General features: G+C 40.7%; 1 protein-coding gene across 1 annotated transcript; it reads left to right on the top strand.

Annotated features, from left to right (window-relative positions):
• The first annotated feature begins 12,984 nt into the window (after nt 1–12,984).
• On the top strand, nt 12,985–18,308 carry LOC138792575 (keratin, type II cytoskeletal cochleal-like). The gene is made up of 9 exons (XM_069970170.1): nt 12,985–13,546; nt 13,634–13,842; nt 13,963–14,023; nt 14,939–15,034; nt 15,291–15,455; nt 15,547–15,672; nt 16,005–16,225; nt 17,222–17,253; nt 17,335–18,308. The coding sequence occupies exons 1-9, from the start codon at nt 13,046–13,048 to the stop codon at nt 17,646–17,648; spliced, it is 1,725 nt and encodes a 574-aa protein (XP_069826271.1). The 5' UTR covers nt 12,985–13,045; the 3' UTR covers nt 17,649–18,308.
• Nucleotides 18,309–24,191: the final 5,883 nt, after the last annotated feature.

The raw sequence follows: 24,191 nt of genomic DNA, 5'->3' as shown, positions 1-24,191 counted from the left end.
TATATCTATCCTAAGATAATAAGAAGGGGAGACTAGATGGACCAGGGGGGCTTTTTCTGCTGACAATCTTCTATGTTTCTATGTTGATGTTTGTATATTTACAACATGAAATTAGGCCTGTGTTGTTCATGCAGAGACACAATGATCAAATTATTGATCTCATTTAAAGGGGTATTCCAGCGAAAAGGTTTTTCCCAGTAATTGAAACACATTACAAAGTTATATACCTTTGTAATATGCTTCAATCTCCTATCTGCCCCCTTCCCTATCCCCCCCCTCAATCCCCCCACTGGGAAGGGAACTAAGCTCATTCTTACCTAATGACTGTTGACCCCAGGCTTTTCTGTGGCAGCCATTTTGTGACAATGACATCATCAAGAAGGAGGCGGGTCTAAGCCCTGATAGGCCAGCCTCCCTTTGTCAGATAACTCAGGTTGCTCAGCTCTGATTGGCTGAGCAAGATGTAAGCCATCTAACAGTATTACAAAGTCAGTTAGACATCACAAGAGACAAAGTGCATCATGGGAAACCCCAAACCAGGAAACAAAGAAAAAAATTAGGACATCAACTGGAGCTACACGGACTTGTAAACAGCGGGAAATTCAAACGGAGACAGACTCTGGAGGGATGGTAAATGTAAAAACTATGTTTATGTTTATCAGCACTGGAGTACCCCTTTAAGTGCATCAGCCACTGTTTTCACAATATGAGCCTTGAGGTGGTGGTGTTATAGTAAGGGCAAGTGTGTCTAGTAAATGGAGAACTGAATGGTACAGTGACATGCCCATACTACTTGAATAACATCATTAATCCAGTCATTGTACCTCTGCATGAACAGCTCAGGCCTCATTAAAGGAGAAGTCCGTCGAAGATTTTTATTTAAGTATTGTATTGCCCCCCAAAAGTTATACAAATTACCAATATACATTTATTACATAAAGTGCTTTTTTTCCCTGCACTTACAACTGCATCAAGGCTTCACTTCCTGGATGAAATGGTGATGTCACGACCCGACTCCCAGAGCTGTGCGGGCTGTGGCTGCTGGAGAGGATGATGGCAGGGGGACACTGAGGGACACAAGGCACTGGAGGGACACTGAGCATCCCCCTACCATCATCCTCTCCAGCAGCCACAGCCTGCACAGCTCTGGGAGTCGGGTCGTGACATCACCATTTCATCCAGGAAGTGAAGCCTTGATGCAGTTGTAAGTGCAGGGAAAAAAGCACTTTATGTAATAAATGTATATTGGTAATTTGTATAACTTTTGGGGGGGCAATACAATACTTAAATAAAAAATTTTGATAGATTTCTCCTTTAACCCTTAGAGGACCGGGCCAATTTAAATTTTTGTGTTTTTGTTTTTTCCTCCTTGTGCTTAACCCCTTCGGGACCAGGCTAATTTTTGTTTTTGCATTTTCGTTTTTTCCTCCTTTTTCTTCTCGTTTTTTTACACTTACAGACCCACATGAGCCCTTATTTTTTGCGTCAATAATTGTACTTTGCAATGAAAGGCAGAATTTTTGCATAAAATATGCTGCGAAACCAGAAAAAAATTATATGTGCAGTGAAATTGAAAAAAAAACCACAATTCTTTTTCTTTGGGGGGATTGTGTTTTTACGCCGTGTGTCCTATGGTAAAACTGACATGTTTTATATGTTCCTCAAGTTGTTACGATTAAAACAATATGTAACATGTATAACTTTTCTTTTATCTGATGGCCTGTAAAAAATTCAAACCATTGTTAACAAATATACGTTCCTTAAAATCGCTCCATTCCCATACTTATAGCGCTTTTATCCTTTGGTCTATGGGGCTGTGTGAGGTGTCATTTTTTGCGCCATGATGTGTTCTTTCTATCGGTACCTTGATTGCGCATATACGACTTTTTGATCGCTTTTTATTACTTTTTTTCTGGATTTGATGCGACCAAAAATGCGCAATTTTGCACTTTGGGATATTTTTGCGCTTATGCCGTTTACCGTGCGAGATCAGTATTGTGATTAATTAATAGTTCGGGCGATTACGCACGCGGCGATAGCAAACATGTTTGTTTATTTATTTATTTACTTTTATATATAACCTGGGAAAAGGGGGGTGATTCAAGCCGGCCGGCTTCAGTAACGGAGATAGCTCCACACTAGACACCAGGGAACGGCTGAATCCGGTAGTTGGAGGCAGCTGTAATCTTTGACAGCTGCCTCCGATTATCTAATTAGCGGGCACGGCGATCGGACCGTGCCCGCTAATAGCCGCGATCCCGGGCTACATGAGGCACCCGTAATCGCGGCAGTTCAGTTACGTCCTCGTGCGGGAAAGGGTTAAAGTGTCACTGTCGTGATTTTTTTTTTTTTTTTTTTTTTTTTTTTTTTTAGAAATCAATGGTCCAGGCGATTTTAAGAAACTTTGTAATTGGGTTTATTATCCGAAAAATGCATTTTTATCATGAAAAAGCAGTTTGAAGCTCTCCCCACTGTCTTCATTGTTCTCCTATGGAGAGAGCTAAATAAAAGATTGAAACAGGACAACAAAGAGTTAATCTACAAATACCTCACCCTCTATCTCCTTTGACAGTCAGCACTGACCTCTCTGAGCTCTGATTACAGCTGTCACCCAGCTCTGTGCCTGTAATCCTCTGTTATCTGCTTTCTGCTTCCGGCTAACTCCCTCCTTCCTCCTTTCCCCTCCCCTCTCCCTAGAACAGACAGAGTGTGACTCATGCAACAAGATTTTTTGTAGTGGATGGAAAAGAGGAAGGAGGAGGGGGACCTGGGAAAAGGCTTTTTAAATGCAGATAATGGCATATTTGGCTAATAAACCCAATTACAAAGTTTCTTGGGCTATTGATTTCTGTAAAAAAACAAAAATACGACAGTGACTCTTTAAAAGGCCATAGCACTTGCATTTTTTCGCCTAGAAACCCACACGAGCCCCTTTTTGTTTTGCGCCACTAATTTTACTTTGCAATGACAGGCTGAATTTTTTCATAAAGTACACTGCAAAAGCAGGAAAAAAAATTCAATGTGTGGTGAAATTGAAATAAATAACGCATTTCTTTTATTTGGAGGGTATTTTTTTACGCCGTTCGCCCTGGGGTAAAACTGACTTGTTATATATGTTCCTCAAGTCGTTACGATTACAACGATATGTAACATGTTTAACTTATCGTTGTATCGTTGCAATGTAACATGTATAACTTTTCTTTTATCTGATGGCCTGTAAAAAAGTTCAAACCATTGTTAACAAATATATGTTCCTTAAAATCGCTCTATTCCCAGGCTTATAGCGCTTTTATCCTTTGGTCTATGGGGCTGTGTGAGGTGTCATTTTTTGCGCCATGATGTTTACTTTCTATCGGTACCTTGATTGCGCATATACGACTTTTTGATCGCTTTTTATTACAATTTTTCTGGATTTGATGTGACCAAAAATGCGCACTGTTGCACTTCGGGATTTTTTTGCGCTTGTGCCATTTACCGTGCGAGATCAGAAATGTGATTAAAATTATAGTTCGGGCGATTACGCACGTGGCGATAAACATGTTTATTTATTTAGCATACAGAAATGGAATCCACGCAAGGGATCCCAAAAAAGTTTTGCTAGACAATAACTAATGTATCACAATAAATCTTTATTATTACACAGTTAATATCCCTTGTGTGGATTCCCTTTCTGTATGCTAAGTTGCGTATAGGACAAATTATCCTTAATGACCTTAATGGAATACATTGAAGTCAATGGAATGACGGCCGCCCAATGCACACAGTGTATTAAATAACGAATGTTGTTTGTGCAGATAAAAAATAATGATCATGACAATTATTAGCGGATGTCTTTTGTAAACAGCGGACATTATTTTTTAGTTGTTCACACAATTTTTTACAATTTTTTCACTGTCTTCACTTTTAAATTCAATAGACTTTTTAATAAAAGAAACACGCAAAGGGCAGTCAGTCCACCTGAGCTAGAATACTGTTCCAGAGGCCCTCATTGTAATGACAGGCGTCCAAAATGTGAAATGACTGACATGAATTTGAACTCCATGACGTATGATATAAAATAGGGTATGAAAACTGCTAAATTTATCTTTTACATCTGTGTAGAGAAGTTATAATGCAAAAAGGGGGTGACAGTGTCACTTTAAAGGGGTAGTGTCATTAAGCAAAGAAGGTAAAATCAAATGTGTTTCACATACATATAGGGCAGGGACGGATTAACTTTACCATGGGCCCGGGGCTGTTCACCAAGCTTGGGTCTCCCCAACCCACTGTAACTATGGCGGCACTAACTTAGGTGTTTTTCCTCCATAATGCAGCTTGTAAAGGACCTGTGGTGACATCATTGTCACATGATAAGGTCCTCCAATATATTCTCTAATGTTACTGCATTGTCTCCTGGCTGCAGTTTTGCCCTGATTTGTGCAAAATTGTTGTAAAAAGCAGCAATTTTTATGCAAATCATGGCTGAACATGTCTGTTTGGGGGCCGTGGGCCTCTCAAGAGTTCAGAGCTCCGGGCTACTGCCTGAAGTGGACCTATTATAATCCGTTACTGATATAGGGGCAAATTTATAAAAGGGTGTACAGTAGATATACACCTGGTGTAAACTGCCCACAGCAGCCAATCACAGATATATTTTACCAGAGCTGAAAGCTGAGCTGTATTTAGTATTTCCTGACAGTAATCAGTATTTATGGTCAGGACTGCCTTCAGGATTTCGTGATCAGAAAAAAAAGCATTATACTGTCCGTATTGTGGATCAGGAAAGCATCAGCATTTTAGGATGCCCAATATAACCCTATGGGTCAGGAAATCTATCTTTCCTGACGTGTGAAGGGGGCCTACGTCTATAGCTATGTTCAAACTATGTTTTTTTTCTGATTGGTTGCTAAGGGAAACCAAGACATTTCTACTTTACACCAGTTTGATCTCCCCTATAGTGTACACTCCGGCCAGGATTGCTAGCGGCCGCAACGAAAACTGGCACTGGTTTTATGGGAGCTTTATTTATGGATGACAGCTATATGATATAATGGGGATGCTACGGTAGACCGAACAATGTACTCCACAATACATTCCATACCATTCATTTCAGCTCCCATAAGGAAGACACACACTCATGGGACTCCATGAACTTTTATATTTTGATGACAATGCCAATATCAGTTTTCTTCAGCGGATTGTACTCAATGAGAGGCTTGATATCTAAGCTTTCCAATGAGGTGACAACTTTTCCTTTTTTGTCATATAGATCTGACTACCTTCTATTTGTTGCATTGCTTATACAGGATACATGTTGCACTGTGTATATTTTTCATTCACAATATGATTCCCATTTGGTTATCACCATGGAGATACACCATTTGGAAGGTTTTGTTTGCCCAACAACTGCTGCACAGTTAGCTTATAATGATCCTGTGATAGTGAGCTATTGTTTGGTGACAGCTGAACCGCTCTACCGCCTTGTCCTCCAGTTATTACATTGTATTCTAATGAAAGGAAAATGTTCCTTGGAGTCATAGAATAATATTTATTGTGTGATTTATTGTCTGGTTAATCCATTTCTGTAAATTGTAGATTAGTCTCAAATCAAATTATAGTTACAAATAAATTCTTAATGTTCTACTTACAGGTGGAGTATATTAATCCCAATACATTGCAAAACCGGCATCTTGTAAAATATACACTTAATTGTGACAGTCGTAATGACTCCTATTATAGGATTATCCCATTTGGATATTTTTCTTTTTGTTAGACATGTGCCCCAACTATGAAATGATTACAGGGTTTCCCACAGCGGAGACCCCAATAATCATCTGTGTTTATAGTCTGCAGCACTGAACAGAGATTGTCATCACTCACATAAATGTCTAGTGTGATAGGACTCCAGTGTAAACATGGACATAACATACAAACTCCAGGCAGATATTGTCTGTGGTTGCATTTTAAACAACCTTTTACACTGTAAAAGTCCTTGGGCCAGTGATTGGGCTGTGAAAAAGTGTTAGCAATTAGTCGAGGAACGGGCTTTAAATTTTATTGTTATGAGCTGCACATCCTCCTGTCAGTTTCCAGATCACACATGACGTGCATACATACCTTCTGCACTGCTGTGTGATCTGGCATCCCACACTCTGGCTTTCCCATACCACTCTCCAGCTGTTTATTCAGGCTGGGGGTGGCCTGACAAAGCAGCGGCCAATGAGCAGGATGGGAGAGCCAGAGAGTGGAATGTTGGATCACACAGCCATGTTGAAGGTAAGTATGTACTACTGGTGTGATCTGGAAACTAACAGCATGGGTATATGCATATCGATGCTGTCAGTTTCCATTGCCGCATGAATAATACAAAGATCGTTTGTGCAGCCCGGCTGCTTAATTTGTTGTGTCCTGTAAAGGCAAAGAAGCTTGTTGATCTTGCTGATCAGAGCTCGTTTCCTACCGCAGATAGCCGAAGATCTGTAGGTATAAAAGGACCATAACCCAGATAACGTTTTGAACCATCAAATCACCTTGCAAGTATTTAATTACCCTAAAGTCCCACCCGGGCATAACAAAGTTCTTATTGATATCAATTGAGTGCAATGCATCCTCTAGAATGAGAGATAATAGTTTAAGGTAATGCATAATAGATGAAGATCCACAACTGGATTCAGAGAGACATGTCAAAAGTTTTGAACAGTCCGGGTATGTGTGTCAGACTCTGACTCGAGAACGAGTAGAGAGAAACTGCGCTCAGGGCATTCCTCTCCCGGCTCTGTGTCATGTGACAAGGCGGCCTCATGATGTAACCCAATGGGGCACATTTCTTTCACTGACACCGAGCAGGGAGCAGACCACTGATCGGACAGGGTCCGAACACACAGATCAATCAACGTTTAAATTGAACTTGAAGGGTATTCCAGACCAGTGGGGAGTGGGACATCGCCAATCAGGCTGTCACTGCTCAGTACCTGCAAGATCAGTGCAAAAAAAAATGATATATATATATATATATATATATATATATATATTACCCCCCTTTAATTTGAATATACACACAAAGAGTTCCCTCATGTAGGGATTGCTCGGATCTTTGCGACAATATGGGTGAGTGCAATAGAAACTTAGGTTCTATTAAGTGGTAATGGTGATTGAATGATTCTATCTAAATAGTAATTCCCAGAGATGGTAGAAAACTTATGGGATCCTTCAGACTTCCATGTTTACTCCTGTATTTTTTGTACAGCACATTTAGTCTATACTAGTCCTCAGCATCCCAATTTCTAAAAATGAATGTGCACAGTCTTGTATTACATATATATATATATATATATATATATATATATATATATATATATACTAGAAAATGTACCCGGCGCTGCCCGGATATAAAGTGTCAGTGTGTTAATTAGATTTGTTCTAAGGTGCCCAGGAGGCCAAGCTAAAGGTATTGTTTCATCTGAGTTAATCAGTGGAATTAGTGTATACCTGTAGTGCATAGTTGGAGGGGTTCTTTATACCCACAATGTATAGTTTTTAGGGGTCTCGCATATCTGTAGTGCATAGCTGGGGGGGCTGCATACCTATAGTGTATAGTTGGGGGGGTCCTGTATACCTGTAGTGTGTAGTTGGGGGGGCTGTATACCTGTAGTGTATAGTTGAGGGAGGTCCTGTATACCTGCAGAGTACAGTTGGTGAAGGTCCTGTATACCTGTACTGTATAGTTCGGGGGTCCTGTATACCTGTAGTATATAGTTGGTGCTGTATACCTGTAATATATAGTTGGTGGAGGTCTTGTATACCTGTAGTTTATAGTTTGAGGGTCCTGGATAACTGTAGTGTATAATTGGTGGAGGTTTTGTATACCTGTAGTATATAGCTCGGGGGTCCTGTATACCTGTAGTGCATAGTTTTAGGGTCCTGTATAACTGTAGTATAGAGTTGGTGGAGGTCCTGTATACCTGTGGTGTATGGTTTGGGGTCCTATATACCTGTAGCATATAGTTGGTGGAGTTCCTGTATACCTGTAGTATATAGCTTTGGGGTCCTGTATACCTGTAGTATAGATTTGGTGAAGGTGCTGTATACCTGTAGTATAGAGTTAGTGGAGGTCCTGTATACCTGTAGTGAATAGTTTTGAGGTCCTGTATACCTGTAGTGTATAGTTTGGGGTCCTATATACCTGTAGTATATAGTTGCTGGAGTTCCTGTTTACCTTTACTGTATAGTTTTGGGGTCCTGTATACCTGTAGTGTATAATTTGGGGTCCTGTATAACTGTAGTAAATAGTTGGTGGAGGTCATATATACCTGAAGTATATAGTTGGTGGAGGTCCTGTATACCTGTAGTGTATAGTTTTGGGGTCCTGTATACCTGTAGTGTAAAGTTTGGGGTCCTGTATACCTGTAGTATATAGTTGGTGGAGGTCCCGTGCACCTGTAGTGTATAGTTTTAGGGTCCTGTATACCTGTAGTGTCCTGTATACCTGCAGGGTCGTATTTACCATTAGGCACCCATGGTCTGGTGCGTAGGGTAGCATCTTGCAGAGGGGAAGTACCCTCCCGTTCAGACTTGCCCAAAAATCTGGTGTCTTTTCGAGGGGGGTATGGCGGTATTGGTCAGGTCTGGTATAGCGGTGTTATCCAGTCACAGTAGGGTGGTATTGGTCAGGTCTGGTATGGCAGTGTTATTCAGTCACAGTGCGTCGGTATTGGTCAGGTCTGGTATGGCAGTGATATCCAGTCACAGTATGGCGGTATTGGTCAGGTCTGGTGTGGCGGTGTTCTCCAGTCACAGTGTGGCGGTATTGGTCAGGTCTGGTATAGTGGTGTTATCCAGTCACAGAATGGTGGTATTGGTCAGGTCTGGTATGAAAGTGTTATCCAGTCACAGCATGGTGGTATTGGTCAGGTCTGGCATAGTGGTGTTATCCATCACAGTATGGCGGTATTGGTCATGTCTGGTGTGGCAGTGTTTTCCAGTCACTGTATGGTGGTATTGGTCAGGTCTGGTGTGGCAGTGTTATCCAGTCACAGTATGGCGGTATTGGTCAGGTCTGGTATAGTGGTGTTATCCAGTCACAGAATGGCGGTCTTGGTCAGGGCTGATATGATGGTGTTATCCAGTCACAGTATGGCGGTATTGGTCAGGTCTGGTATGGCAGTGTTATCTAGTCACAGTGTGGCGGTATTGGTCAGGTCTGGTATGGCAGTGTTATCCAGTCATAGTATGGCGGTATTGGTCAGGTCTGGTATGACAGTGTTATCCAGTCACAGTATGGCGGTATTGGTCTGGTCTGGTATGACAGTGTTATTCAGTCACAGTATGGCGGTATTGGTCAGGTCTGGTATAGCACTTTTTTCCAGTCATAGTATGGTGGTATTGGTCAGGTGTGTTATGACAGTGTTACCCAGTCACAGTATGGTAGTATTGGTCTGGTCTGGTGTGGCGGTGTTATCCAGTCATGGTATGGCGGTATTGGTCAGGTCTGATATAGCGGTCTTATCCAGTCACAGTATGGCGGTATTGGTCAAGTCTGGTGTGGCGGTGTTACCCAGTCACAGTTCGGCGGTATTGGTCAGGTCTGGTATGGTGGTGTTATCCAGTCACAGTATGGCGGTATTGAACAGGTATGGTATGGCGGTGTTATCCAGTCACAGTATGGCGGTATTGGTCAGGTCTGGTATGACAGTGTTATTCAGTCACAGTATGGTGGTGTTGGTCAGGTCTGGTATAGTGGTGTTATCCAGCTCAGTATGGCGGTATTGGTCATTTTTGGTGTGGCAGTGTTTTCCAGTCACTGTATGGTGGTATTGGTCAGGTCTGGTATAGTGGTGTTATCCAGCACAGTATGGCGGTATTGGTAGGTCTGGTGTGGCAGTGTTACCCAGTCACAGTTTGGTATACCTGTAGTGCCCTGTATATACATGTACTGTATAGATGGAGTAGGGGGCCCTGTATACATGTACTGTATAGATGGAGTAGGGGGTCCTGTATACATATACTGTATAGATGGAGTAGGGGTTCCTGTACACATGTACTGTATAGATGGAGTAGGGGGTCTACCAATTATTTCTGTGGATGTTGAGAGGCAGCTTCCCTAGCAACCATTCACATTCCAGCTCCCTGTGAAAATGAAAGTAGTAATCCTATTGGTTGCTAAGGCTCCAACTGCCGTGTCTGCTGCAGCTAATTATATCACCTATGTTTGCAGTGTGAAGATTTTCCCATTCATCTCTATGGGGCGCCGCTCTTCCCCCTCCCCCTCCTCTCCTGTACATCTGGCGGGGACGGGACCTTCGCAATAACCTTCCCGGGCACCCAATGTATCTGTGTGCCAAATTTGGGGTCAAACGGTTCAGGCGTTTGGAAGTCTATTTGGGACAGACAGACAGACAGATAGACTTTCATTTTTATTATATATATATACACACATATTACCTGGTTATTTTTTTATTTTATTACATGGTACATTATTTTAATTATGTATGTTTTATAAATCATTCTAATAAAGAAGATGTAATTTAGATTCTGAACTATGCCCATTGCTCTCTTTTGTGTACAATACCCCTTTAATTTGCACTGCAATATTTCTTTAAAAAAGATAAATATTCTACAGATATAATTATAGCATCACCCTATTTTTTTAACAGAATCTCTGCTATAGATTCTATGCGAAGATATCAACTTCTGTTTGTTCTTGTTAAACATAAAGTGTATTGGACATAGATGTTCGCGTCTAAGAATCTTTTATAGAAAAGATCTGTGGATTGTGCTGTATATTGAAAGTCTATTGTGACAGATAAACCATGGGTGTAGAGGAGTGGACAATTTAGCACGGACAACTTTTATGATAAAACAAGTGAGAAGAGCAGAACATTATGTTTGGCAGTGACAGACTGATTTTTAAAAAGAGTCACAATAGGAAATCACTAAATTCCACCCAGTTGTTAAAACGTCATAAATCTTAAAATGCAATTAAAACAAACAATATTTCCCATTAGATTCACCACTTGTACTTCTAGTCATAACATGTCACAAATTGGGGTTCCATCCTGGGCCCCTATTTATATTATTTCTATAGCTCCTACATGTTTTTCAGCATTGTACAGAGATTTTCACCATTCATATCAATCCAATAGAGATCACAATTTACTTCAGTGAAAACAATGACTCCTTAATTTTCAAGATCAGTGGGCTGTCAATAATGTCAATGCAGTGGGTTTACACAACTAGAGATCCCCATACACCTTATACCGGCTCGCAGCAGGTTTGGCCACCGGTGTAAGGTGTATGGGGCTCTCCTGATCGACCACTGACAAATGATGTTAGTGATAATTCGGGTGTGATGGAAAATCACTGCCCAACACCTATGTTCTGGCCAATATAGGCCACAATAGATAGCTGCTTGGAGCATCTGTGTAGACTGCAACTGATCGGGATTCGCCACTGCCGTAGGCCTCTCTGCCTGTTCTGTTTCTATGTGGGCAAGATGGCACAGTAGACTTACATCATGCAGTTGTCTCGGTCAGATGACTTTTTCTTAGACCCCCAGGCCCCAACCAATACATAATTTTTGATTTAAGGAAACACCCACTTAAGGATGTCATCTATTTTGGCCTTTAAGATGCTGCAGGGTTTTGTTTTCCTATATTTTCATTAGTGCATTCTCAAAGCCATAAATAGAGTATTACATAGATAAAAAATAGATAAAAATGTTGCTTACTTCACTAATGATGTCCATGCAGCCCTTACTGCAGGCTTGAGAAGCGAGCGACGGTCTTAAAGCTTATGTCACCATGTAATACGGACTTATTTCACATGGGATAAGTCAATTTGTTTATAAAGCCGGTCTCAACAAATAGTTTAATTGTTGGTCATGCAGCATGCCTGTGTTCATACGTTGCAGTTTTGCCACATTTTATTTTTAAATGTTTTTTTTTTTTCCTTTTCATTTTGGTGAAATCACAGCAAAAAAAAAAAAAAAATACGACTTAGTTTGCACAGTTACTGTAAAATGTGGCAAAACTACAACAGGTGAACACAGCCTTAACCATTGTTTACTTGTGCTACTTTACTACCATTCAAGCTTGTAGCTTGAAGCGAAATTCTCATCATCAAAAGTTATTTCCTATCCACAAAACAAGGCATAACTAATGTATCTATGGGGGTCCCAATGCGGGGTCTCCTACCGGTTTCTGAGATTGCATATCAATTACCCCCTTCATCTCAGCCATGCTTGTGTTCTTCATGGGGAGTAGATATCTGCTGACAGACAACTTCCAACTCATGGAAACATAAGACCTTCCAAAATATGGACCCTAAAATTGAAACGTTAACATAAAGTTTGTGTGTAGTGATAGAGGAAGATATTTTTAGATGAGATCTACAATTTCATGAAGACTGGAATTCATAATGAGTTTTGAAATTATATAAGAGATTGTATTACACTGGAATTACATAAATGCTCAGTCCTATCATAAGTGCCCCCCAATCTCGATGAAACAAATGTATATATGTGAAAATGAGTACTGCCTATCTGATTTTGCTTGTTTTAACGTTTAGCCTTTTATGAGATCTCTTTGCCATGAAGACATGTAATTATTTTACACTGTATATACTGCAGTAAAATATAACACTTAGCAGTACACATGAACATAATTTATTCTGACACTTTACCCTCTATGATTATTTTTATCTCTTCAGAGAAATGCTGGACTCACGCCAGTTAGTATGCTTTTGTATGCTTGTCGCCCAACCTTATGTACAAATTATATTAGTTGATTTGTCTCTTTCTGCAGTTTCAACAGTATAAAAAATTATAATAGTTTTATTGGGCAGACGCCGCCAGTTACAAATTATTAAATTTTTGTCTAAGGTGTGTGAGACAGTCCTAATTTTCAGGTTAGAATTGGGCATTGCCTCCCTACAGAAGCCAATAAAAGGGTATCTCGGTTTTATTGTTGACCAAACCCAAATTAGCATCTGTATATAAGGCCTTAGCACCAATATATCCCAACAGAGCTGGTCTATTCCTGAGACAACTCCTCATCGCTCCAAAGACAAAATGACAAGCTATCGTTCCTCTAAATCTGGAGTTAGAAACTTCAGTTCTTGTTCTTATACACCAAAGAATGTGGGTGGTGGAGTCAGTATGACCTCTTTCCGCAGAGGTCCAAGCTTTGCTAGCAGAAGCCTTTACAATGTAGGCTCAGGTGGAAGCAGAATCTCTGTTGGAAGTGCCAATCCCACGAGGAGCTCATACATGTTTGGTGGATCTGGTGCTGGGGGTATTAGTTCAAGCTACAGCTATAGGGTTGGCAGTGGCTATGGTGCTGGCTCTGGATTTGGTGGTGGAATGGGTATTGGTGGAGGATTTGGTGGTTATAGTATGGGGCTTGGGAGCGGATATGGCGGTGGCCCTGCTGGAATCACACCTGTTACCATTAACCAAAGTCTCCTTACACCACTAAATTTGGAGATTGATCCAAATATACAGAGAGTAAGGAAAGAGGAAAAAGATCAGATTAAAAACCTCAACAATAGATTCGCCACCTTCATTGACAAGGTACGATAATAATAATGTGTTCTGTTTTTTACAAAAAGGCTAAATGGCATCAATATGGTCTGTAACATATTTCTGACTAATTTACAGGTCCGTTTCCTGGAGCAACAAAATAAGATGCTGGACACTAAATGGACACTTTTACAAGAGCAAAAAACCGTGAAGAGTTATCTGGAACCCCACTTTGAGAGTTATATTAACAATCTAAGAAGGCAACTAGAAGGCCTTGGTGGAGATAGAGTAAGATTGGAAGCCGAGCTTAAACACATGCAAGATGTGGTGGAGGATTATAAGACAAAGTAAGTGAAAGAGCAAAATATCCATAATTTAAAGGTGCAAATACAGTATGTATAGTAATGACTCTTATCTAGAATTTTTAGAGTTTGATATGAATCCTTTGATTTCTTTTTTTCTATCAGATATGAAGATGAAATCAATAAGCGTACCAGCGCCGAGAATGAATTTGTCGTCCTTAAGAAGGTAAAGAATAAAATGTTGTGTACAAAAGAATAGGATTGTGTGTTTCTTTGATCGTGTTTTATTGGAATGTCTCTGTTCATATATATATATATATATATATATATATATATATATATATATATTACTGTATAATATAATAGCTGTCTGTATTTGCATTGCCAAGTGTTATTTATTTCTGCAAATAAGTAAAATACAGGTTTGTGGTTTCCTGTAGCAGGTGGTTTATAATCACTTATTCTAAGTCACATTACAGAATACAGTGATAGTTATACAGTATATAACCTTTAAACCAGTTTAGCCAGCAACTGGGGAGGAGCCGATGAAGCATATAAACTTAGCTATGGGTGCCTTGGCCTAGGTATTGGATATAGGCCAAGGGCAGTGAACTGGATCTGTGCCTACAACTCTGATCTGATATATTTTACTTCAGAATTTTGCCATGCAGGAAATGTTGAACTATTGTTCTCTTTTTGTAACAAAAATATTAGAACTATAATGTCTTTCATTTACTGGCAAGAATTTAGCTATTTTGTTGTTGCTGGTACATGTATTGCTAGCTCTTGTGGTATCTAAAGCTGCACTGAACAGCCAACCCTATAGCACAGACCAGAACCATAGTTTAAAAGTTGATACTAGCCATTAGAACGTGATGCAAGACTACTGACATTTTATAATGTTATCAAATTGATCATAACACTTTGCTTCATGACACCAGGGATATTGGCCTATGTAGCAGCAGTCTGGTCTTAATGCTCAGACGTGTGCTGTATAGAAGGCTTGTGACTTGTAATTTCACAGTTTTTTCAATCTGTAGTACGACCATCAGCAAAGTGAGATTTAAGAAAGTTCTGTATACTTTATATAAATGACCTGCACCTTGGTCACTTTATCACTTCAACATCCTTTTTGTTTTAGGATGTGGATGCAGCTTTCTTGAATAAAACAGAACTGGAGGCAAAGGTGTCGGCACTGATAGATGAAATCAACTTCCTACGTACAATCTTCCAGATGGTAATTTTGTTGCATATGTTAGCACTCTCTGAGCACTTATGTCTTGTTGACTCTCTATAACATATCACTAACTATGGTTTCCCAGTTACAACATTCTATAGACATTCCTTCCACCAATTTATTAATGGTCTGAACTGTTTGAACCTCTGTAACCTGTAGAGGTATCCAACAAAAGCTACCATGGAAAGTAGCGGTAGCAACTGAGAGGATTAGTAATGAAGTATTATTAATGGCTGGTGACTATTTTATATTCTAGGAAATTGATCAGCTGCAAGCCCAGATCTCTGATACCTCAGTTGTTGTGTCCATGGATAACAGCAGAGACTTGGATATGGACAGTATCATCGCAGAAGTCAGAGGTCAATATGAGGACATAGCTAACAAGAGCAGAGCAGAGGCTGAGACGTGGTACCAGTCTAAGGTGAGTATCTTTACCTATTCTAACCACAGCTCCTTTTGATGATGGCTCAAAATTTTAATTTATGTTAATGGTTTTCCTTTTCTTTTTTCAGTATGAGGAACTGCGTATGAGCGCCAGCAAGCATGGTGACGACTTAAGGAACACTAAAAACGAAATTGCTGAGCTCAACAGACTGGTGAACAGATTTAAGGGAGAAATCGATGGTGTGAAAGCACAGGTAGGATTGTTAGAATTTATATAACATACTATATAACTTACAATGAATTTCTCGACCATGAACATACACAGCCCACAACTACAGGTTATACTGTAGGGTCATGTAAGTAGAATGAACCAGACAGCAGGTTTTTGACTGTAGAATCTACAGACTTGCAAATTCTGGGAGGATGTGAGATAAAAATAAGAAGCCTTGGGCAGAATACACTGCCTCCATACTGTGAACCCATAGAACGTTACTTGCTCTGCTGCATTCTCTATACAAAGATGTCCAATATGCGTGAGAATATAGAAATATGTAGCCCAAAATTTTTCTTTTTTTGTCCTCAAAAGAGAGCCAAGTTGGAAGCTGCTATAACTGAAGCTGAGGAACGTGGCGAAGCTGCTGTCCGAGATGCTAAGAATAAACTGGCTGAGTTGGAGGACGCTCTTCAGAAGGCCAAACAGGAAATGGCCCGCCAACTGCGCGAATACCAGGAACTGATGAATGTCAAACTGGCTCTGGATATTGAGATCGCCACCTACAGGAAACTGCTGGAAGGGGAAGAGAGCAGGTGGGTAGTTAGCCGACTGTTATTGGACTAAAATTAGATTGGCGTGTTACTCAGAAGAAATATATTGCATTACCTTATTTAGAGGGACTTAATACCATGATTGTAAACTATAGTTAGCTGCTCCTCAGCCTCAAAATGACTTCTCCATAGCAGAGATAATAACTTCAATTGCACAGAAATACAATACAATAGTGAGAGGAAAATGAAATTAAACAAGTTAAAAATAAGTGTCATGTTTCTATTCTGATTTTGTTAATAAATAGTTTGATATGGTTTTGAAATTTTGGTGGGGCCTCATTTGCCTCAGTTTGCCTCATTTCCCAAATCTGGATGAAGCAAGCCTTTGTATTAGTAGATTGCTACATATTATAAGATTGTGTTGTTCTATTAAGTTGAATTCTAATAGAAATAACTGTAACCGCCTAATGGAAACATATTTCACAATGTTTTATTATATGAAATGTAATGTAAAAATCACTCCAGATTTTTTTAAATCCTATTGTACACTGTAACTTGTATCTCCTAGCTTTCCTTCATATATAGAAATACTGGGCCTCATTTACTAAGATGCTGTAATCCCCCCCCCCCCCCCGTTCCTTTGTAGTTTGTGTTTTATTATTTCCCGTCTAATCTGCTAATGTGCCCCATTGTGCTTAGTAAATTCCGAAAGTTTATTACGTGACAAAACTGAAACCCGACCTTCCCGCTAAACTAGAAGTGGTTGTTATTGAGAATGGAAATATATTGATTATGGCAGGTTTTACAGGGTGACACCCACAACATGACCACTTTTCAGATTTTAAATCAGAAAATGGCAGATTTGTCAGGTCTCTGGCATTTTTGTGTCGCACACCATTAGTATATAGGTCAGAAAAGTAAACCAGCAGGAAGAATGTACACAAAACTGACAATTTTCTGACAGAAGCACATTAGTAAGTCACTCCACTGTGGTATTCTTTGACTACCTTTAACTCAATGCCCTATGCTTTTTGGCAGATTGTCTGGAGATGGAGGTGCTGTCTGCATCTGTAAGTATCATTTCAGATATCACTGTCGCCATTAGTCATCTATGAGTAGGCACACAATAACTAAGGTTTCCTTCCTTACAGCGGTGGTGAGCTCCAGCACTGGAGGAGTCCTCAGCTCAGGTGGAGGAAACTACGAAGGCGGAAGCGGACTCTACCATGGAGGAACTTCATTCAGCTCTAGCAGTGGAAGAAATGTCACTTCTTCTAGATACAGCAGCGGAAGCGGCATGACCTCCGGCTCCACCTCTGGATATACCACAGGGGGATTACAAACTGGGTCTGCTGACCATGCTACAAGTGGTCTGCTCAGTCCTAGTGGGTACTCCTCTGGAGGAAGCACCTCAAGCGTTAGTATTGTCAGAAAAACAACCACATCGAGCACAAGAAAGGTCTAAAGCTTTAAAGGTTTAATGTGCAACCTTCTAGTTTTGTGCTTTCCTGTACTTCCTTACACTTATTCATACATCAATTTAAAGCGAGGTGATACTTACCTTTACTTTAAAGATTTTCACTGCCATTAACAATATCCAATGCACTAAATAATGTGGTTTGATAAGTCATGTTTAAAGATTTATTACAATGCTGAAAAGAAATGGGAAAAAAAAGCTATTTTAAGACCTTAACATAAACCCACCCCACATGTATCAATCAAACATAACCAAGAAGTTTCTTGGATCATTACAAGCCTTCATACCTGCCTGTTCCAATAAAAAGCATTTGGACAACCCTTTGCAATTTTTAATGCATTGTCTTATATCTACCACATTTCACCTGCATGTCCTATCAAAGCTATAGTCAGTAATACATCCTTTCATGAACAGGTCATTCTTGAAAGCAAATATTCAATTTGCACTTTGTACTTGTGCTACTGAAATCTCCATATAATGTAATAGATTTGCATTGATTGTTCAGTCTGATTTGGCTTTGTTGCATTATGTGCACATTCTGCAGCTCATCAAATTCTTCTAAATTGTATGTGTGCAAATTGCTGGAATATATTGAGATGTGTTTGAAACTTCCTGAAATAAACCATTTTCTGCTTTTCTGACTAGAAATTCTGTTTTTTTTTGTTTGTTTGTTTGTTTTAATTTGTATGCAGGCAGATATAATAAGCGTTTACAAAGGCATGTGTTCCTTTAAATTTGTTCTATACTTTATTAAGAGAATAACAGTCTCCATTAGGGATGGTCCGAACCTGCCGAGGTTCGGGTTCGCACGAACCCAGACTCTTGGCAATGATTCCCGCTGTCTTAAACCTCCGTGGAGAGGGTGGATACAGCGGGAGGACTGCCTGGAAAACCGGGATACAGCCACAGCCATAGGCTGTATCCCAGTTTTCCAGGCGGTCCTCCCACTTTATCCACCCTCTCCATGGAGGTTTAAGACAGCGGGAATCATTGCCGAGAGTCCGACCTTATCAAACAGTAACTGATTAATCTAGAAGGTTCCCAGGGTGATCAAAGTCTCCTAAGCTGCCCCCCATCTTTCAAAACAGTACTCCTTTCAATACTTACTGATGTCCATAAGTCTACTCTCTGCCTAGTCAATTAGTGTTTGGCTTACTATCAGTATGGAACAGAATAAAAGGCCTAATGCCTAAAGGCCCTAATACACCAACAGATTGTCTGACAGATTTTTTTTTGAGCCAAAGCCACAAATGGACTATAAACAGAGATCAGGTAACAAAGGAAAGACTGAGATTTCTCCTCTTTTCAAATCCATTCCTGGCTTTGGCTTTAAAAAAGCTGTCAGATAATCTGTTGGTGTAGTAGGGTCCTAAAGGGGCAGGTTGTACCTTTCATCAACAGTCCATGGCATTTGGTACAATTAAACCACCACTATTATGAACACCACTGATTATGAAGATATGAAAAATATATCATTGATGTGGTTCCCATCTCTGGGATCCACACCCATCTCTAGAACAGGGTCCTCAGACACATTGTTGAGTAATGGCACACCTTTGGCATCACCCGGTGCTCTTTTTCTTTCAGGGAGACAAAGGTAGTGACATTGTAGGCAAACAAAACACAGCAATTGCTGAGCTCAGGGAGACCAGCCACAAAAAAAAATCAAATGGAGTACTCACTGAAGAGTCTCCATTGATACATTGCCCCCTATAAATTTAAATATGCAAAAAAGGGGTCTGTCTAGCCTCAGTTACGAGTCTCAAAACAAAGGAATAGCCAGATATCCCTCCAGGGGAGAAAAGCCTATTGCCAAGGGGGTGACTCCCAGTGGGGAGATCATCAAACCACCCTGATACTAGTCCCTTAAGTCCTACGCAGTTGTGAGTATTGGAACATAAATAGGGAAATACCAGGGTGGCCCTTTTTGCGTCAAAGTCTAACTCTGTGGCGAGTATTGCAACATGACAAGGGTTTACCAAGGCAGGCATCAATCCACAGACAGCCTTTTCAGGGTAGTTGCCGCTCGTCAGCGTGGAGTAGGATTCTGGCTAACAGGGGCAATTGTCATGTCGCAATACTGGCCACAGAGTTAGACTTTGACGCAAAAGGGGCCACCCTGGTATTTTCCTATTTATATTCCAATACTCGCAACCCAGGGGGACTTAAGGGTGGTTTGGTGATCTCCCCACTGGGAGTCGCCCCCTTGGCAATAGACTTTCCTCCCCTAGAGGGATATCTGGCTATTCCTGTGTTTTGAGACTTATAACTGAGGATCCACAGACCCCTTTTTTTCATAGTGACATTGTAGGCATACACTGGGCTTATACAATGTTTTTTTCCCCTCTGTGGCCAAGACCACATTAGCAAGGGAACAAGGACAATGACTAAATAGTTGAGGTATACTCTGGATGATGCTATATCATTATCCCCACGTCATGATATCCATATATATTTTGTTTTGGCAGAACAGTGACTGCACAGCAAAGTCTTGACAGCTGGGCTCAACTTCACCAATTCATAGTTTGACCAGAACCGCTGAGGCCCCATAGGTTAAACAAAACTGATATCAAACTCTGGTGTACCATAGGGAAGCATCAAAGCACAAATGTTAACCATCTTGAAGCCCATCCTTAGAAGGAATTGAGCTACTTGGCTACTGGCCCCTAACTGACAGACAAGACGTGTGTCTTCTAAGTGAAGAGACCACCAATACTCACAATTTCATCAATGAAAGGAAGATTTATTCCATGGTACACGGTACATACTGCTCACAGGCTGTTACAATTTCACAAGCATCCAACCTGCCATTGTCCTGCAGACTTTTCGGAGGATAGGCTACTCCAACCGCAAGTCCTGTACTTTTGGACACTACAGGGGAGAATTATTAAACATGATGTAAAGTGAAACTGGCTCAGTCGCCCCTAGCAACCAATCAGATTCCACTTTTCATTCCTCACAGACGCTTTGGAAAATGAAAGGTGGAATCTGATTGGTTGCTAGGGGCAACTGAGACAGTTTCACTTTAGACCATGTTTGATAAATCTCCCTCACTAAGTCCATTTACAGAGTGCAGGCAAGGGGTGTAGATATAATTCACCACTTGGTCTTCTTACTCATTTTTACCCCAAGGTGCCAACTCTGGGAATTTATATCCAAACACAATGTTCTCAGGACTTGGGCCATAAGTACTCCTCTCTAGTGGTTCTCTTCACCTGATAGTTTCAACTAGGTGATACTGTTTACCCTTGTGCAGGGGGCCCACTTTACTGAACCTGCTGGCGTTGCTACAAGCTACTAGGTGGTTCTTTCTATTGGTCACTATCCACTCATTATCATCCACCTTGCTGTTAGGTAGCAGCCCCCTCAACCTTCACTCTGTGTTACCCATCATCTCTCGTAAACCAACTCTCCATCCTCTGCTGTCCCCAAGTAACTAACTTTCTGATAGCTGCACTCCTATTTCTGAGGAAGATTCCTCCTTGCTGTAAACTTTGCGGCTTCTTTCCACATCCAAAGCCTCAGAAGCAATATAGAAGCTACATTGCTACTCCTACAGGACTGGGCACCAGATCATGACAGGTACATTTTTTTTTATTTAACTAGCTAAAATATGTCTCTGTTCAGGGACTTTCCAACCTTCATAGAAAAACAGTTAATAAATAATATTATAAAGATATGGTAAGCAGACATGTGAAGATATAAAAATCCCCTAATAAGCAAGTCATTCTCAGTACTGTGCTTTTTTCAGGTAATTTGAAATCTGATCCCTTAGCATTTCAGGATAGTAGAATCAACACCTTTTTTCTTCTCGTAGTTCCTGACATTTCATTTACTTTTTGTTTTTGTTTTTTTATTAACTAAGCCCCAATGGGTGCTACATAGAAAAACACTCAATACTTACCTCCCTCACTCCCTCACTCCCATACCACCATTATCACTGAGCTTCAGGCCTGCTGCATGGAACTCTTGGTGTTGGGGTCAGAATGTCAAATTGCCAGCTCAACCAGCAAACGGAGGGGCACAATCATGAAGCCACTGGTTCATTCCACATGTAGACTTCAAAATACCTGAGCACTGAGACAGGAGCTCTTTGATAACAGCGGCCTTGGAGGAATAGAGAGAGATGGTATAGATAATTTTTCTATTTAGCATAATTATATTTAAATAAAAACACTCCCTGGAATACACCTTTAAGTCTCATTAGGTACCACCTGATATGGCTCCTCTAAAAAAGGTGCAAGTTACTCACTCCTGTCTGGAGAATAACATGCATTGCGATTGGTTGGTATCTGTGTAAGACAAACAGTAGAAACAAATCTGATAAATCTGGGCCATTGTTCTTTATGTTAGTGTAAAATTTTGGTCCATTTCATGGTTATTTGTTGAAAAAAAAATAATGAAAAAATATGCAATTATTTTTTAACATTGCATAACGTCTGCATTTCCAAAAGATAATCATGTCGCATAAATCAGTTATTAATTCCCATTTACATTATGTTTACATAATTTTTTCTAGAAAATTTCAAAATCAGATATTTTAGGGACCAGTTTAATTATAACATGAATTTTAAGAACAATAAAACACCCCATTTAAATAAACAGGGCAGTACTCAAAATAACATTTAGAAAGTTTATTAACTCTTTGGGTGCCTTCACACCTAGCGACTCGCAGCGTAAATTACGCTGCGAGTCTGTAAGGTCCTTGCAGATCACTTTCACTACATACACGCAGCGGTCTGAACGACCGCTGCGTGTATGTAATTCTGCCGGCCCCTTAACCCCTTCAGCTTCCGCCCAGCTCCCGCTCCCACTCCGCTGTATACATTACCTCTCCTCGCTGCACGGGTCCCGGCGTACTGCTCTCCCGCCCGGCCAATCAGTGGCTGCGGCAGGGCAACACACTGATTGGCCGGGCGGGAGAGCAGTACGCCGGGACCCGTGCAGCGAGGAGAGGTAATGTATACAGAGCTGGATCGGAGCAGGAGCCGGGAGGCAGCTGAAGGGGTTAAGAGGCCGGCAGAATTACATACACGCAGTGGTCGTTCAGACCGCTGCGTGTATGTAGTGAAAGTGATCTGCCAGGACCTACCCAACTCGCAGCCTAATTTACGCTGCGAGTCACAAGGTGTGAAGGCACCCTTTAGGTGTTTTACAGAAATTAAAGCAAAGTGTAACTTAAAATTTAAATTTTTTATTTTGCAGATTTTGCAGATCCATTTTAATCAATTTTTTTTTAATTAAAAATTTAACATGGCCTGTGTTGACAGAAGTGCAACTCAATAATCATCCCTAGAATTCAGGAGATTTGAAAAATTTCCTGTATGTGGACCTAGTGCACTACTTATGGAGGAGCACCTGGCAGTTTTTAGGGTCTTCCTTTTATTGATATTATAATATAATTTGCAGGGATCATATCAAGTTTGTAGAGGCCTCGTTGTACCAAAATATATGTGACACAAATCACTTTTTATTGCATTTTTATGAGACAAAACCATTTATTTTTTGCCAAAAATAAATGCTTAATTGTCGAAAATTTTTGTTAGGTGTAACTTTTTTCACTGACAGAGCTGTATGAAGGCTTGTTTTGCGAGATGAGTTAGTGTTCCTAGTAATACTATTTTTAGGTACACTTTTATTTCATTTTTAGGGAACAAAGATTACAAAAAAAAAAAAACTTTTGAATTTTTATAAAAATTTGGCAGCTCCTGTTCTGACAGTTACAAAAGGAGGCCAGCAATAAGTCACAGCCGAATTCTGCTGTGGATGACACTGACACTGCTCCCAAGCTGGTTTTAAGCTCATGACGTATCTGGTACATCTCACTGCACCAGGCACATCATTTGGGGGAAGGTGTTAAACTGTAACATTTCTAAATTTATGGGAGACTGGATATATATCAGCAACAGTGGCCCTACTAGCCCTGGTAACCTTTTTTGAATGCCAAAATATTCTATAAAGAACATTCCTGATTTTGCTGAGACAATTCTATGTGTGGTAACCCAGGGGTGATAGTTGTTACTTGCAAGGGCTAGGTGTTGCGCTATAGCTGCGGCACTTATCATGGCGATTGGGTAATGTATGCCCTCCTTGGGTCCCTGTAGTGCGATGGTGCAAGACAAGGAATCCACAAAGTCAAGGATAAACTTAAACAGAATAACATAATAAGTTCAGTTAACCCTTAGGCGACCCTGGACGTACCCGTACATCCAGGGCCGCCTCCCCGCGTTCAGAGCAGGGCCGCGTTCAGAGCGGGGCCGCGCGGCGGCCGCGATCTGAACCGCCGCGATCCCGGGTGCCGCATGTCAAAGATGACAGCTGCCTCCGATTACCGGCTGCAGCACTTCCCTGGTGTCTAGTGGGTGAGATCGCTCCTCCGGGACGTTGTCCCGGAGGAGCGATCTCTGTACCTGATGCGGCCGGGGACCTCTCCAAGATGGCGCCGTCCATGGTTTGTCACTCGTTTGTTTTTGGCTGCAGCAGCCGAAAGCAAACAAGTGCCGATCTCATTGATCTTTGCTGTATATCTAT

This window comes from Dendropsophus ebraccatus, chromosome 5, assembly GCF_027789765.1.
Source record: "Dendropsophus ebraccatus isolate aDenEbr1 chromosome 5, aDenEbr1.pat, whole genome shotgun sequence".
In the NCBI taxonomy this organism is placed as follows: domain Eukaryota; kingdom Metazoa; phylum Chordata; class Amphibia; order Anura; family Hylidae; genus Dendropsophus; species Dendropsophus ebraccatus.
Note: the sequence above shows the minus strand (reverse complement) of the source record. Positions and strands in the feature narration are given on the sequence as shown.

Bases quoted from the DNA above. Each gene is read 5' to 3' on its own strand.
- LOC138792575 (XM_069970170.1), top strand. From the start codon at position 13,046: ATGACAAGCTATCGTTCCTCTAAATCTGGAGTTAGAAACTTCAGTTCT. The intron at 13,547-13,633 runs GTACGATAATAA...ACTAATTTACAG, and splicing joins TCGCCACCTTCATTGACAAG to GTCCGTTTCCTGGAGCAACA. The intron at 14,024-14,938 runs GTAAAGAATAAA...TTTTTGTTTTAG, and splicing joins AATTTGTCGTCCTTAAGAAG to GATGTGGATGCAGCTTTCTT.